This window comes from Cherax quadricarinatus, chromosome 17 (genome assembly GCF_038502225.1).
Source record: "Cherax quadricarinatus isolate ZL_2023a chromosome 17, ASM3850222v1, whole genome shotgun sequence".
Classification (NCBI taxonomy): Eukaryota; Metazoa; Arthropoda; class Malacostraca; order Decapoda; family Parastacidae; genus Cherax; species Cherax quadricarinatus.
Window position 1 is genome coordinate 38,204,183 of NC_091308.1, and position 14,448 is coordinate 38,218,630.

General features: G+C 41.8%; 1 protein-coding gene across 6 annotated transcripts in view; it reads left to right on the plus strand.

The window, feature by feature from the left end:
• Window positions 1-10,962: 10,962 nt before the first annotated feature.
• The window catches only part of LOC128700890 (cytoplasmic tRNA 2-thiolation protein 1), a 54,337-nt gene continuing 50,851 nt past the window's right edge, over window positions 10,963-14,448 (plus strand). The window contains exons 1-2 of one of the 6 annotated variants that reach the window (XM_070085953.1): window positions 10,963-11,256; window positions 12,946-13,029. Coding sequence is in view for 2 of the 6 variants with exons in the window: in XM_070085959.1 (XP_069942060.1) it covers window positions 11,629-11,663 (35 nt within the window). In the remaining 4 variants the exon portion in view is untranslated. Of the gene's footprint in view, window positions 11,257-11,418; window positions 11,439-11,505; window positions 11,664-12,945; window positions 13,030-14,448 lie in introns of those variants that run through there. The other 5 variants (XM_070085954.1, XM_053794370.2, XM_070085960.1 and 2 more) reach the window with 5 other exon arrangements.

The window sequence follows — 14,448 nt, forward strand, 5'->3', positions numbered from 1 at the left end:
TCACACCCCGGTCGAACCATTATTTATTAATTTTACCACCTTTTTACAGTGGTCCCGTAAATCACGTTCCTTCACTCTTCACCAGGAACAGTTACGACACTTCCTATTATGAAATGAGGCCTATATTAATCCTTAGGCCACCGTGAATGCCAATTTCCTGGTTCCATGCTTTCCCAGCCTCCTCACCACATTCAAAACACTCCCGCCTCCCCCATGGCCCGAGTCGACCTATACCCCCGCACATCCGCACATGCGCAAAGGGAACTCTTGGTTCTATCCTATTGTCAAATACATTTTTGACTCATATCGACACATTAAACACCTATTAGGCGCTATAGCTTCGGAAAATCAAAAATTTTCCACAGGGAGACAACCATATTGTTTACCGTAGTCACCCCATGTAGACATGTGAGAAAACTTAACCACCCCTGGTCACGGCAAGTGGTTCCTTTGACCTCACAATCTTATCCATATCTATCCGAGACCAGTATGGATTGGATAGCACCCACAAGTACGGTGCTACTAATTAATTGTGGACTGTATAGATTATATTAGTGTAACTGAATGAAGGGGGGGGGGGGTAGGTCACACATGGATATATCCATCAAGGAAAAACACTTGTACATAATCTCTCCACTTACCAGATATTCTCTGGTGATCACTTGATGTAGCTGGATCACTCATAACCTATCCAATTACAACATACCTAACTGGCCAGCATCAGTCTGTTATAACTAGAAGGGTTACTTAACTGTGGGTGATTGATACTCCTTATTTCCTCCATTCACCATCTCATTTCGATGTCCTGCTACACCGACATGGTTCTCATTCCAGCAGGACGAGGTATCCGTTGGTTTGTCCCTCTTTAGAAGTCGTGACTCAATGAACTTCACTTTCCTCGTCTCGGGAACAACGAGGTCTAACGTGTTCACTCGGAGCAAGGCGACTTATTTCACTTCACGCATTCTCTTAACTTAGCGTTATTATCATTAATTACATTACAATTCACAAGACGATTTAATGTCTCATAATTATTATACACATTAGAGATCACTCCATTAAGATCTGAGACCGATGAGTGATGATTAAACCAAGGGTAATTTTCCCCAGGACACAGTCCATGGTGACGCGCCAGTCACCCGGTCCTACCCTTATTCACTCATTTTACCACTTTATTACAGTGGTCCCGTAAATCACGTTCCCTCACTCTCCACCAGGAACAGTTACGACACTTCCTATTATGAAATGAGGCCTATATTAATCCTTAGGCCGCTGTGAACGCCAATTTCCTGGTTCCATGCTTTCCCAGCCTCCTCAATACATTCAAAACACTGCCGCCTCCACCATGCCCCGAGTCGACCTCTCCCCCCGCACATCCGCGCATGCGCAAAGGGAACTCTTGGTTCTATCCTATTGTCAAATACATTTTTGACTCATATCGACACATTAAACACCTATTAGGCACTATAGTTTCGGAAAATTAAAATATTTTCCATGAGGGTAAATAATTTTAATGTCCGGTGTAATGGGGAACCCATCACTTCATTTTCCTCAGTAAGACATCTGGAAATCCCCTTTGACCCATGCATGTTAGGAGAATTGATAGGGAACAGTGTAGTAAAGAAAGTGAATGGCAGACTGAAGTTCCTCTACAGACAAGCACAGTGTCCACCTACGTAGGCTCCCAGGACACTATGTCTAGCTCTTATACAGTGTCATATGGACACGCTTGCTCTTCATGGTATTCTGCCTTGACAAAAAATCTGAAAGATAGACTGCAAATCACCCAAAACAAAATGGTAAGATTCATCCTGGACCTGGATCCAAGAGAACATGTAGGCCAGGAAGAATTACAACAATTGGATATGCTGAATGTTGAAGACAGAATAAAACAACTGAGGTTAAATCAAGTTTATAAAATTGCTCACAAACAATGTCCAGAATATCTTGCTGTCAATTTTGTCAAGGCTGGGAACCAAAGCAATCATAGTACTAGCGGGAGAGCACAACTTTGTAGTACCCACAGTCAGTGGCCAGGCTTCAAACACCTTTAATCGTACAGCAATAAGGGAAATTGAACAGACTGCTCGCACATGTCAAAGCGCATGTCAAGAAGAGAGCCAAAATTTCCTCACTAACAGAACACAGAGAGTAGTCGTCAACAGAGTAAAGTCCGAGGCAGCTACGGTGAAAAGCTCTGTTCCACAAGGCACAGTACTAGCTCCCATCTTGTTCCTCATCCTCATATCCGACATAGACAAGGATGTCAGCCACAGCACCGTGTCTTCCTTTGCAGATGACACCCGAATCTGCATGACAGTGTCTTCCATTGCAGACACTGCAAGGCTCCAGGCGGACATCAACCAAATCTTTCAGTGGGCTGCAGAAAACAATATGAAGTTCAACGATGAGATAAGATAAGATTTCGTTCGGATTTTTAACCCCGGAGGGTTAGCCACCCAGGATAACCCAAGAAAGTCAGTGCGTCATCGAGGACTGTCTAACTTATTTCCATTGGGGTCCTTAATCTTGTCCCCCAGGATGCGACCCACACCAGTCGACTAACACCCAGGTACCTATTTGCTGCTAGGTGAACAGGACAACAGGTGTAAGGAAACGTGTCAAATGTTTCCACCCGCCGGGAATCGAACCCGGGCCCTCCGTGTGTGAAGCGGGAGCTTTAGCCACCAGACCACCGGGCCAATTACTCAGATATGGTAAACATGAGGAAATTAAATCTTCATCAGAGTACAAAACAAATTCTGGCCACAAAATAGAGCGAAACACCAACGTCAAAGACCTGGGAGTGATTATGTCGGAGGATCTCACCTTCAAGGACCATAACATTGTATCAATCGCATCTGCTAGAAAAATGACAGGATGGATAATGAGAACCTTCAAAACTAGGGAGGCCAAGCCCATGATGACACTCTTCAGGTCACTTGTTCTATCTAGGCTGGAATATTGCTGCACTCTAACAGCACCTTTCAAGGCAGGTGAAATTGCCGACCTAGAAAATGTACAGAGAACTTTCACGGCGCGCATAACGGAGATAAAACACCTCAATTACTGGGAGCGCTTGAGGTTTCTAAACCTGTATTCCCTGGAACGCAGGAGGGAGAGATACATGATTATATACACCTGGAAAATCCTAGAGGGACTAGTACCGAACTTGCACACGAAAATCACTCACTACGAAAGCAAAAGACTTGGCAGACGATGCACCATCCCCCCAATGAAAAGCAGGGGTGTCACTAGCACGTTAAGAGACCATACAATAAGTGTCAGGGGCCCGAGACTGTTCAACTGCCTCCCAGCACACATAAGGGGGATTACCAACAGACCCCTGGCAGTCTTCAAGCTGGCACTGGACAAGCACCTAAAGTCAGTTCCTGATCAGCCGGGCTGTGGCTCGTACGTTGGTTTGCGTGCAGCCAGCAGCAACAGCCTGGTTGATCAGGCGCTGATCCACCAGGAGGCCTGGTCACAGACCGGGCCGCGGGGGCATTGACCCCCGAAACTCTCTCCAGGTAAACTCCAGGTAAAAGGTGCTTAATGAATGTAGCGACAGAAAGGGAAGAGAATTATTTTTTATTTTTTTTTAGCTAACACATGTAATTTTCCCTTATTCCTAGCATATCTCCTTTATAGTATAATAATAAGATATTATCCCCTTTATAGAAGAATAATAAGATATTATCTCCTTTATATTATAACAATAAGGTAAAAAGGACCCCAATATAAATAAGTCACTCTGACTTTTTTTTGGGTTATGCTAGGTTATTTACATATACTACGCCGCTATGTATGATAATCTATGTAACTGTATTTGTGTTAACCTGAGTAAACTTACTCTGACGCCGAAGTCCACAATCCTACCAAACCTGTGTCTGGCTTCTGACACAGTTGTGTTTGTAAAACATTTGAAAGAATGATACTTAACAGACTGTACTACAGAATCAGACACCAACTTTCCCCCTACCTCTATGGGTTCATTAAAGGTAAAAGTGTGCAAAGCTGTATTTCCACCTTTCTCACTGCACACACCTCTACTAGTTTTACCACATTTCTTGATTTAAAATCTGCATTTGATATTGCGAACAGAACCGTTATACTACATGAACCAGCCACAATGAATATTGGTTGTAGCTTACTCTGCTGGATAATAGGATACCTGTCAAATAGAGTATCCTCTGTCCTCTATCAAGGTTTTAGAAGTGTCTAAAGAATTGTTTCTAGGTACACCGCAGGGAGGAGTTTTCAATCTCATGCTATTTAATATTCTGATTAATGCTCTCCTAAATGCTCTACCTGCCTCGCCTAAACATATAGCTATAAGCTATGCTGATGACATCATGATCCACACAACAGGGCATAAGAAGATGAATACCATTCTTAATGAAGTTCAAGCAATTTGTAATCGACTAGGCCTCATAATATCTTCCTCTAAAACAAAGATATTAACAAGAAACGACACCTCCCCACCCCCATCTATTTGCAGGGTGAAAACATTAGCTATGTTAAAACTTACAGATATCTTTGTGTAGATGTACCCTTCAACAAATCCACTATACCACAACTAAATAAGAAATGCAAAGATAGGCTGAATGCTCTCAAAGCTGTTGCTGGCTACAACCTCAACTATGGTGCTAATGTGAGAATCGTGAGAATGATGTACATAGCCTATGTTAGGTCCTTAATTGATTATGCTGCTCCCATGTTGATATTAGCTAGAGAAAGTTCCCTCCGATCTTTGGAGTTAATGCAAAATGAAGCTCTCAGAATTATTCCTGGTTGTCCCAAATCTACAAAGGTTCTTAATATGAGGAAGGAGCTTGGTATTTCTAGTATTAGTACTCACCTAGTTGTACTCACCTAGTTGAGGTTGCAGGGGTCGAGTCCAAGCTGCTGGCCCCGCCTCTTCACTGGTCGCTACTAGGTCACTCTCTCTGAACCATGAGCTTTATCGTACCTCTGCTTAAAGCTATGTATGGATCCTGCCTCCACTGCATCGCTTCCCAAACTATTCCACTTCCTGACTACTCTGTGGCTGAAGAAATACTTCCTAATATCCCTTTGATTCATCTGTGTCTTCAGCTTACAACTGTGTCCCCGTGTTGCTGTCCAGTCTCTGGAACATCCTGTCTTTGTCCACCTTGTCAATTCCTCTCAGTATTTTGTAAGCCGTTATCATGTCCCCCCTATCTCTCAGTGATAGGATTATTGAGATTAACACTGTACTCGGTATTAGAATGTTAAGAAATGAACCAGACACTGTCACAATGAACCTTACTAAGTGTCTAGAAGTAAATACACACAGATCTAAATGGATTGTGAAAACGTGCAATTGCAATAAGTTTTATAACCTGCATGAACTGTATCACTGTAGACAACAAGAGCATTTCACCCCTCCATGGAAGATGTGTTCATTTAATATCACACACCTGCAAGTCCCTCCCAAGAAGCTCATTGCTAGTAATCCCTTCCTTAAATCACTTGTTAAAGTAACTGCTCAAGAAGAAATTTCTCGGCTAGCTGGTAGTAATAAGTTATCACAAGTTATATACACTGATGGATCTAAACAGGAGTCTTCTGGCAGGGCTGCATCTGCTCTTGTTGCCACCTCCCTAGTTAAGAACGATAATAAATTTGTTGAACTAGGCATAAGAATTAACAACTGGGCGTCTACATTGCAAACTGAACTGTTTGCAATCCTAATGGCGCTAAAGCTTGACTTTATCATCATTGACTTTATCATCATTACTGATTCTATGTCATCACTGAGTGCTCTTAACTCATATAATAACTCCAACAACATGCTCATTGGAGAAGCCAGGAATAGATACTAAAAAATCAGGGACAAAGGAATTAATGTTCAATTGCTATGGATCCCATCACACACTGGATTACTCCTTCATGATAAAGTTGATATGTTAGCCAAGAAGAGTACCCATAAGGAGAATGTAGAATATAACTTTGGTATATCTGTGTCTAGCATTAGGAATAATATTAGGAGAGAAGTAAACAATGAAAATGATTGTTATAGGAATGCAGTTAGAAGCCTGAGTAGATCTATAACCCACTATGATAACATGAACATAAATATGTTTATGGGAGGTTGGAGAGTTGAAGGAGGAGGTCTTGCTTCTCCAGGAGGAGATTAGGAGGCTGAAGGTCCACCTCAATGGGCCTGGGAGAGAGTGTGAGGTGGTTGGAGATGTGGGGAATGAGGCTTCTAGCAGTGAGGTGCAGTCTGTCTCTCACTGTGAGGAGGCTGTAGGTGGGGAGGTAGCAACGGCTACCAGCAGTGAGGTGCAGCCCAGCACCTGCTACAAGTGGCGAGTTGTTCACAGTAATGGGAGGCGCATCAGAGTAAGGAAAGTTAAGAGTGAAGATCTGAAGGTAGGAAATCGCTTCTCTGTTCTCCAGGATGAATGTACTTCAGTGGCCAGTGAAGGTAAGGGTACTACTGCCCCTGCTAATGAAGGTAAGCGCATTCTTGTGGTTGGTGACTCTCAGGTAAGATATGTTGACCGTGCTTTTTGTAATAGGAATAAGAAGATGAGAGATAGAGTGTGCTTCCCTGGAGCTGGTGTTGGGGACATTGTCAACAGGCTGGATAATATCATGTCAGGTAATGGGAACAAGCCCATTATCTGTCTCAGTGCTGGTGGAAATGATATTGGGAAGGGTAGGAGAGAAGAGCTGCTAGATAAGTACAGGTCAGCTATAGATTTCATTAAGTCTAAGGGAGGGATCCCAATCATATGTAGCATCTTGCCTAGAAGGGGAGTAGGAAATGAATGGTTGTCTAGGGCAATTGGTGTAAATTGCTGGCTAGACAGATACTGCAAGGAACTTGCAATCCCATTCATTGACAACTGGAACAACTTTTATGGCAAACATGATATGTATGCAAGGGATGGGGTACATCTCTCTGGGGCAGGGGTGGTAGCACTTGCAGACTCGATTGAGAAGGCCATTGGTGAAATGCCTATGATTTTAAACTGATGGAAGATAGAGGTATGGGTGTGTGTGGGAAACAAGCAGGTTGCAACACTAGGGTTGGAAACAGTAAATGTATAAAAGGCATTCAGCATGAAGTTATAAATAAAGACAATAGAACAGGTCAGCAAACAAAGGGGGACAGCAGAGGGCAGCAAGGGACTAGCTCCCTTAAGGTTTACTATACTAATAGCAGGAGTGTTAGAAATAAGATAGATGAGCTAAGATTAATTGCAAGTGCAGGAAACATAGATATTATTGCTATAACAGAGACCTGGCTCAATCTGAAAGATAGAGAGATGCCCTCTGAATGTCACATACAAGGCTATAAATTATTCCACACTGACAGGGTCAACAGGAAAGGTGGTGGAGTAGCGATGTATGTCAGAGACAATTTAAATTGTTGTGTTAGACAAGATATTAAATTAGAAGCGTCAGCCACTGAATCTGTTTGGTTACAGCTTCTCGAGGGCCGAGAAAAACTAATTTTGGGTGTGATTTACAGGGCCCCAAATCTTGATAGGGAGTGCAGTAAACTTCTATGGGACGAAATTCGTAAGGCATCTACATACGAAAATGTTGTGCTAATGGGAGATTTCAACTATAGACAGATTGACTGGAGCAATTTGACAGGAAATTTAGAGTCGGGTGACTTTCTTGATTCGATCCAGGATTGTTTTTTAAAACAGTTTGTGACAGAGCCAACTAGGGGAAATAACCTCCTTGACTTGGTTCTTGCCAGTAGGGAAACACTAATTAATAATCTTGAGGTTAATGATGAGCTTGGGGAGAGTGATCACAAATCACTCAGTTTTAACATATTATGGAATTCCCCTAATAATGGCAATCAAGTCTCCGTCCCTGACTTTCGCTTGGCTGATTTCATAGGACTGAAAAATTACTTAGGTGGGCTGAACTGGAATGACCTGACTAAGGGTCAGGTAGGTGGTGATGGTTGCCGATATGATGCTTTCCAGGGCATAGTTCTAGCTGCTCAGTCAAATTATGTTCCAAATAGGGAAATCAGATCAAACAAAAATGATCCTAAATGGATGAACAATAGATTAAAATATCTGATTGGTCAAAAGAGAGGCATATATAGGCAAATCAAAAGAGGAGAGGGGCAATTAAGAAATCGATATATTCAGTTAAAGAGAGAAATAAAAAAGGGAATTAGAAAAGCAAAAAGAGATTATGAGGTTAAAGTTGCAAGAGAATCGAAGACTAACCCAAAAGGATTCTTTCAGGTATACAGAAGTAAGATCAGGGACAAGATAGGCCCACTCAAAAGTTCCTCGGGTCAGCTCACTGACAGTGATAAGGAAATGTGTAGAATTTTTAACACATACTTCCTCTCAGTTTTTACACAGGAGGATACCAGCGATATTCCAGTAATGATAAATTATGTAGAACAGGACGATAATAAACTGTGCACTATTAGGGTCACAAGTGACATGGTCCTTAGGCAAATAGATAAATTAAAACCTAACAAATCCCCAGGCCCTGATGAACTGTATGCAAGGGTTCTAAAGGAATGTAAAGAGGAGCTTAGCACACCTTTGGCTAATCTTTTCAACATATCACTACAAACTGGCATGGTGCCAGATAAGTGGAAAATGGCAAATGTGATACCTATTTTCAAAACAGGTGACAGGTCCTTAGCTTCGAACTATAGACCAATAAGCCTAACCTCCATAGTGGGAAAATTTATGGAATCAATAATTGCCGAGGCAGTTCGTAGCCACCTTGAAAAGCATAAATTAATCAACGAATCTCAGCATGGTTTTACAAAGGGGCGTTCCTGCCTTACGAATTTATTAACTTTTTTCACTAAGGTATTTGAGGAGGTAGATCATGGTAATGAATATGATATTGTGTATATGGACTTCAGTAAGGCTTTTGACAGGGTCCCACATCAGAGACTATTGAGGAAAATTAAAGCACATGGAATAGGAGGAGAAATTTTTTCCTGGATAGAGGCATGGTTGACAAATAGGCAGCAGAGAGTTTGCATAAATGGGGAGAAATCAGAGTGGGGAAGCGTCACGAGCGGTGTTCCACAGGGGTCAGTGTTGGGCCCCCTGCTGTTCACAATCTACATAAACGACATAGATGAGGGCATAAAGAGCGACATCGGCAAGTTTGCCGATGACACCAAAATAGGCCGTCGAATTCATTCTGACGAGGACATTCGAGCACTCCAGGAAGATTTGAATAGACTGATGCAGTGGTCGGAGAAGTGGCAGATGCAGTTTAATATAGACAAATGCAAAGTTCTAAATGTTGGACAGGACAATAACCATGCCACATATAAACTAAATAATGTAGATCTTAATATTACGGATTGCGAAAAAGATTTAGGAGTTCTGGTTAGCAGTAATCTGAAACCAAGACAACAGTGCATAAGTGTTCGCAATAAAGCTAATAGAATCCTTGGCTTCATATCAAGAAGCATAAATAATAGGAGTCCTCAGGTTGTTCTTCAACTCTATACATCCTTGGTTAGGCCTCATTTAGATTATGCTGCACAGTTTTGGTCACCGTATTACAGAATGGATATAAATTCTCTGGAAAATGTACAAAGGAGGATGACAAAGATGATCCCATGTATCAGAAACCTTCCCTATGAGGATAGACTAAGGGCCCTGAAACTGCACTCTCTAGAAAGACGTAGAATTAGGGGGGATATGATTGAGGTTTATAAGTGGAAGACAGGAATAAATAAAGGGGATGTAAACAGTGTGCTGAAAATATCTAGCCTAGACAGGACTCGCAGCAATGGTTTTAAGTTGGAAAAATTCAGATTCAGGAAGGATATAGGAAAGTACTGGTTTGGTAATAGAGTTGTGGATGAGTGGAACAAACTCCCAAGTACCGTTATAGAGGCCAGAACGTTGTGTAGCTTTAAAAATAGGTTGGATAAATACATGAGTAGATGTGGGTGGGTGTGAGTTGGACCTGATAGCTTGTGCTAACAGGTCGGTTGCCGTGTTCCTCCCTTAAGTCAATGTGACCTGACCTGACTAGGTTGGGTGCATTGGCTTAAGCCGGTAGGGACTTGGACCTGCCTCGCATGGGCCAGTAGGCCTTCTGCAGTGTTCCTTCGTTCTTATGTTCTTATGTTCTTAATAACTTGCAATGTGAACAGACTGACTGATGTTGTACTGGCCAGGCTTAGGCTTGGTTACAAGTATTTCTGGCAGTTTAGGAGACACATAGATGATTAGTAAGTAAGTATGTAAGTAAGTAAGTAAGTAAGTAAATTTATTCAGGTATACACAATACAGTTACATAGAATTATCATACATAGCAGCATATGTGTAGAGAACCTAGGATAACCCAAAAAAGTCAGACAGCGTGACTTATTTCCATTGGGGTCCTTTAAATGATCAAACTAAATGTAAATTATGTGATCAGGCATATGGTCACTCTCTTGAACACTATGTGCTTAACTGTCCACTTATTGAGGAATACAGAGATAGACAATATAATAACCTATGTGACATGTCAAGATATCTTATTAATGAAAATAAGATACCAGATATACTAAGCAAATTTCCTATATTTGCTTGTACCAGATAATTGAACTATAGATATATAGATATAAATCCATATGTATTCCTGTTAACCCTTTGGGGTCTAGGTCCTGGGCCTTTTGTGTATCCATATGCTCTTGTGCTACCGTCCACAGGATGGATATGAGATGCACAATAAACTAGCCACTTCGGTGGCAAAATCTAATCTAAATCTAACACAAGTATGCAACAATAAATGCTTAAGGAGTTAAGAACTTATGTGGGTGATAAAGACTCAGTTACAATTAAAGTATCAACCATAGATACATGGAGGCATTTGAGTGCGAGGAATATGACACCAACACCTCTGAGAGGTAGAGCAGAATGAAGCGTCAGTTTTGGTGGCCCTGAACAACCTCAAAAATAAAAATGGTGACAAGGCAAATTCTTTAACGGTTCTAGTGGAAGCCGGTTACTAAACTTAGTTGGAGGTTGTGGGCGTCCCGCTCTTCAAGAGCTTGGCAAAGTGGCCCACCTGATCTGATTGGGAACTTCTAGTTCCTGTTTCTATTTACAAAGAGTCTCTTGTTCCTTTTTCTTTCATGGCCTAGCTTTGGGCAACAAATTTTCCCCATACATCGGGAAGTCGGGCTCGATATTTCATAAGCAGTCAGTGGCCTTGATAAACCCAACAAACAAACAAACAACGAGGCAAATTTATTTTATTTAAGAACTGGTAAGTAAGGAATAAAAACCGAGTATTAAGACAGTAATGACAAAACAAAATCACTGCTATACTAAATTAGCAACACAGATATAAACCAGTCGTAAAATAGAAGTGCATCAACTGCCTAGTCCTGGAATCAATAACTTTTTTACACGTTCCTGTTATGACAAGAATTGACTGGTTTTGATGAGGTGCAAAAATATAATTAAAAGCCGAAATGGTATCCTAACAATCCCATTCAGCATTAATTTATATTTTGGCATGAAGGACAGTCTCACTATTCTTCCAGCTGTGCTTCAACTCCCAGGCCCGTGGCCTGGTTGGTAACACACTCGCTTCACACGCTGAGTGTCTGTGGTTCAATTCCCGGCAAAGGTGGTAATGCTGACCGTGTTTCCTTACACCCGTTGTCTTAAGTAAGTATGTACCTGGGTGTTAGTCGACTTGTGGGCCACATCCTGGGCAACAAGATTGAGGACCCCAATGGAAATAAGACAGACAGTCCCTCGCACTGTCTTTCACAGGTTATGACTCACGAAATCGTAATGACACGATTACAAACCATACCACGGGTGGGGTTTGAACCTGCAGTCAGAGTCTCAAAACTCCAGACCGTCGCGTTAGCCACTGGACCAGCTAGCTTAATAAGATTTGTCCAACTAGGTATATTTCTACACCATAGGAAGGTTAGCACAGGCACCTCTGTGACCACAAATGTGCCTGTAAAAACTTGCATTTGTGGACACAGAGGTGCCTATGCTAACCTTCCTATGGTGTAGAAATATACCTAGTTGGACAAATCTTATTAAGCTAGCTGGTCCAGTGGCTAACGCGACGGTCTGGAGTTTTGAGACTCTCTGACCACGGGTTCAAGCCCTACCCGTAGTATGGTTTATTTGCAATTGTGTCATTACGATTTCGTGAGTCGTGTTCATGGCTTTGAGGGGACTTGAGCTAGAGTTCGTCATGGCCATGCTAGCGGGAGATTTGTGTGTAAAAACTTGCATTTGTGGTCACAGTGGTGCCTTTGCTAACCTTCCTATGGTGTAGAAATATGCCTAGTTGGACGAATATTAAGCTAGCTGGCCCAGTGGCTAATGTGACTGTCTGGAGTTTTGAGACTCTGACCGCAGGTTCAAACCGAACCCGTGGTACGGGTTTTTCTTAGGTTATCTTGGGTGGCTAACCCTTGGAGGGTTAAAAATCCGGACGAAATCTTATTTTATCTTATAGGCATATACTATCTCATCATTCTTTGCTGCAGTAATTCAAGAATTCACTGCTGGAAAATGGCAAAAGTCTCCCATCCACTACCTTCTTTGCTAGTACATGTATTGTTAAATAAATATAATTTCCATTAACTATAAATTGTCATTGTTTTCATCACCTCTGTTCAGTCACTTCATAAAACTGAAAATCATTGAACCTATTTAAATAATATTTAACTTGTTTCTAATTGACCATTTTGTCATTTGCAACCTTTTTTGTTGTGCTTATGATTGTAGTTAACTACACAAGAAGTCTTACACAATATGCTGGGTCTTGTTTTAAGTAACCTTATCATTAGTTTGCCTGAATGCATTGCATAATTAGTGGCATTCTTTTGTGCCTACTTCTTGTGCTAATTCATCTAATCATTCTAATGCATTCCTGGTATGGTTCAGAGAAATAGAATTATTATTATTTTTATTTATAAAGCTCACACATTGTGGGTCTAGGATCGATCCCCGGCACAAGTGAAACATTGAACGTTTCCTTACACCTGCATCTGTTCATCTAACAGTAAGTAGGTACCTGGTTGTTAGCAAACTGTTGTGGGTCACATACTGGGGGAAAAGATTAAAAAGACCCCAGTAGAAATAAGACATTGAGTCCCTGATGATGCACTGACCTTATTGGGTTATCCTTGGTAACTAAACCTTTGGGTTAAACATACAAACCAAATCTCTCTCTCTCCTTTCTACCAATCATACTTTGCATTTCTTTCATCCTTAATGGTTGATCAGGCCTTGATCTTCCATCAGGCCTGGTCTGGGACTGGGCTGCAGGAACATTGATCCCTGGATACATCCTTCTGGTATCCTTCTGGTTTCCTTCAGGTATTCCCTCTACCATCTTCCTCTCACATACTATGCAAAATTGAATGGCCCAAACAAGTTTAGTACTTTCCAACAAGGTCTTGGCATAAATTTGATGAATTTATAAGTTTATTTTAAGGCTCCCTGATTGTACAGAGCACAACTAGGGACTTTCTATAAAGTATTACCTGGAGTTTACCTGGAGAGAGTTCCGGGGGTCAACGCCCCCGCGGCCCGGTCTGTGACCAGGCCTCCTGGTGGAGCAGAGCCTGATCAACCAGGCTGTTACTGCTGGCTGCATGCAAACCAACGTACGAGCCACAGCCCGGCTGGTCAGGAACCGACTTTAGGTGCTTGTCCAGTGCCAGCTTGAAGACTGCCAGGGGTCTGTTGGTAATCCCCCTTATTATGCTGGGAGGCAGTTGAACAGTCTCGGGCCCCTGACACTTATTGTATGGTCTCTTAACATGCTAGTGACACCCCTGCTTTTCATTGGGGGGATGTTGCATTGTGTGCCAAGTCTTTTGCTTTCGTAGTGAGTGATTTTCGTGTGCAAGTTCGGTACTAGTCCCTCTAGGATTTTCCAGGTGTATATAATCATGTATCTCTCCTGCCTGCATTCCAGGGAATACAGGTTTAGGAACCTCAAGCGCTCCCAATAATTGAGGTGTTTTATCTCCGTTATGCGCGCCGTGAAGGTTCTCTGTACATTTTCTAGGTCAGCAATTTCACCTGCCTTGAAAGGTGCTGTTAGTGTGCAGCAATATTCCAGCCTAGATAGAACAAGTGACCTGAAGAGTGTCATCATGGGCTTGGCCTCCCTAGTTTTGAAGGTTCTCATTATCCATCCTGTCATTTTTGTAGCAGATGCGATTGATACAATGTTATGGTCCTCCTAACCTGGTTGTAAATTATTCTTTGTATAAATGAAATATCTCATTTATCTCTATCATTTAGTTCATTTATGCTCTATGTAGTTTCTTTTAAAATCATAATTCAATATGTGCAGTATACAATACCACAGGTATGTGTCACTTCTGTCTGGAATACTGTTATAAAATAACACCAGTCTTCTCTTCAGCAAAAATGAGCCCTAATTCGTAACTTTCAAACTGTTACAGTG